A 2,354-nucleotide genomic window follows, 5' to 3' on the forward strand; every position below is an offset into this window, starting at 1 on the left:
TCTCTCACTCTCTCCCCGTATCAGAAAAGGAAAAAAAAAAAAAAAAGGCTGCTGGAAATGGCGATGTTGTAGTGTGGGCAGCATGCCCCAGAGACAATCCTACTGACAAATACACACATACTTGTTGGCCAAGCAGTCTAAATTTTTTATTCTACAGACATATGCAAAAATTCACAGCTGCACTGTTTCTAACAATAAGAGTATAAATCCCAAAAAGTTAACCACTTGGGGAACTAGCTAAATGAATGTAGGGCCGGGGAAGTGGTGTAGTGGCTAAAGTGCTGACCTGGATCTGGAAGGTTGTGAAGCCGATAGAGGAACAGGCTTGCAAGCATGAAATGCCAAGTTTGGCACTATATATGCCAGAGTGATGCTCTGGTTCTCTCCCTCGCTCTCATTTGTAGGCAAATAATTTTTTTCAGTACTTTTTTTTCCCTGAGAAAGTGTTGATTTACAGTCTTCTTGTTACAAGGATACATTCCCAAGTTCAAGATAAGTATTTTTTAAAATATGTGGTATTGCGTTTAGTCCTGAGTACCTCATGTGCTAGAGTGATGCTCTGATTATCTCTCACTAATAAATTGTTTCAAAATTAGTTAAAATGTTTGAGAAAATGATAAGAACAGTTTATTCGAGGTGAACACTAGGTGGCTGATGATTAGGTAAGACCTATTTTCACTGCATACCTGTTGTGTTTTTTGAATCATATATACAGCTTGTTAAAATTTTTTAGATTTTCTTGTGAAAGAAAGGTGAGTTAGAGAGCTATTAAGGATCCAAGAAGTACAAAGCCCAGTATGCTATAGTAAATAGTTGACTTTGTGGACAAAGTGCAATTAACGAGACATTTAAAGCAGAAAAATAAAAAAATTATGCTTCTAAAACTACAACCACCTTTAGGGTTAAAGGAGCAGCCTATAAAATAACTTGCCAGTCTTCAACGTACTTTGACATTATCATTGCATGTATTTCTCACATAAAAGGAACTATGATACAAAGAGGCAATATAAGTTCCTTAACGTCATTAAACTAATAAACGGCAAAATCAGGATTTTACTAACAACATGACCCAGGTAAAACACCAAGTTAGAAAACTCCTTAGCCCCCTGAGTCTTCTTTTTTTTTACATTTTTATTTATTTATTTTCCCTTTTGTTGCCTTTTTTATTCTTGTTGATGTCGTCGTTGTTAGATAGAACAGAGAGAAATGGAGAGAGGAGGGGAAGACAGAGAGAGACAGAAAGACACCTGCAGACCTGCTTCACCGCCTGTGAAGCGACTCCCCTGCAGGTGGGGAGCCGGGGCTCGAACCAGGATCCTTAACGCCGGTCCTTGAACTTTGCGCCATGTGTGCCTAACTCGCTGCACTACCGCCGGACTCCCAGCTCCCTGAGTCTTCTAACGTAGTCACACTCTACCCATTGCTGTTAATAGAGTCACAGTCCCTCAAGTTTTGGAAAACAGTATATTTGAAATTACGACACTAGTAAAGTTCTGAGACTTATGTGGAAAAGCTCAAGAGAGCTTATAAATGAGGGTGTCAAAGCTTTGACGATCCTCAAGCCAGGTGGGATATGCCTTCAGCATCTCCAGGACAAGTTTAAGAGACCGGGATACAGGGCGGAAGGGCATCGTGGGGCAAGAAAGCGGCGGAAGTCACGAATGAGGAATTAAGAAAAGCAAACCACTTACTCACATTCGTACTTTCGATTAGCTGGAGGATACTTGGCCTTGATCACCTTTTGCTTTTCAGTCAAATTATAATCTCTAACATCTTCCTTTTCCTGCGCCATAACTGCAATAGTGGACACTGCTTCCGCCCTTCACCAGCCCGACTTCGGCCCAGATTTACAACTTCCTCCCTAGGCCCCGCCCCTTAGCACACACACACCCCTTAAAGGGCCAGCACTCCTCTGTCGCCGGTGGACTTTATACCCTAAAGATTCCCCCTAGGATCAGCTGCTTGGAGCACCTTTAGATTGCCAAAATCCTATATCCTGACCGCTTATGGTCATTATTTCCTAATAACTAAAGAAGAGGGCCTGGGAGTAGGGATCATTTAAACTAGACGCCTCTAAATCACAGTGACAGAGGCCTCTTCTGGCCTCTTGATCTCCAGAGCTGACAACTAGCACCTCCCGACTCCTCCGGAAAATCAAGCTAAGATTCTCATCTGCGTATTTTGAAGGAGTTGTAAGAGTATGTGCTAAAGAAAATGGCTGCCCCCAGGGGAGCACGGAACTAAACCTCTGTCACGTGACCCCGACGGGCGCAGTCCCATCGACCCTGCGCGCGCGCAATCGAAGGAAGTGGACTCGGGGGCCGCGTGGGGGCAGGGGTGGGAGCTCGCGCCTC

General features: G+C 43.5%; 1 protein-coding gene, 1 long non-coding RNA gene and 1 pseudogene across 3 annotated transcripts in view; 2 read left to right on the top strand and 1 right to left on the bottom strand.

Annotated features, from left to right (window-relative positions):
- ZBTB8OS (zinc finger and BTB domain containing 8 opposite strand) overlaps positions 1–2,216 on the bottom strand; it is a 28,208-nt gene extending 25,992 nt beyond the window's left edge. Inside the window, exon 1 of one of the 2 annotated variants that reach the window (XM_007523252.3) lies at positions 1,696–2,216. In XM_007523252.3, coding sequence (XP_007523314.1) covers positions 1,696–1,792 — 97 coding nt within the window. In that variant the 5' untranslated portion in view covers positions 1,793–2,216. The remainder of the gene's footprint in view (positions 1–1,695) is intronic. The other variant, XM_060205795.1, reaches the window with a different exon arrangement.
- The window catches only part of LOC132542810 (uncharacterized), a 383,400-nt gene that overhangs the window by 266,415 nt on the left and 114,631 nt on the right, over positions 1–2,354 (top strand). The window lies entirely within an intron of this gene.
- Positions 1–2,354, top strand: part of LOC132542807 (tetraspanin-31-like) — a 50,571-nt pseudogene that overhangs the window by 16,060 nt on the left and 32,157 nt on the right.

Source organism: Erinaceus europaeus, chromosome 13 (genome assembly GCF_950295315.1).
Source record: "Erinaceus europaeus chromosome 13, mEriEur2.1, whole genome shotgun sequence".
NCBI classification, from domain to species: domain Eukaryota; kingdom Metazoa; phylum Chordata; class Mammalia; order Eulipotyphla; family Erinaceidae; genus Erinaceus; species Erinaceus europaeus.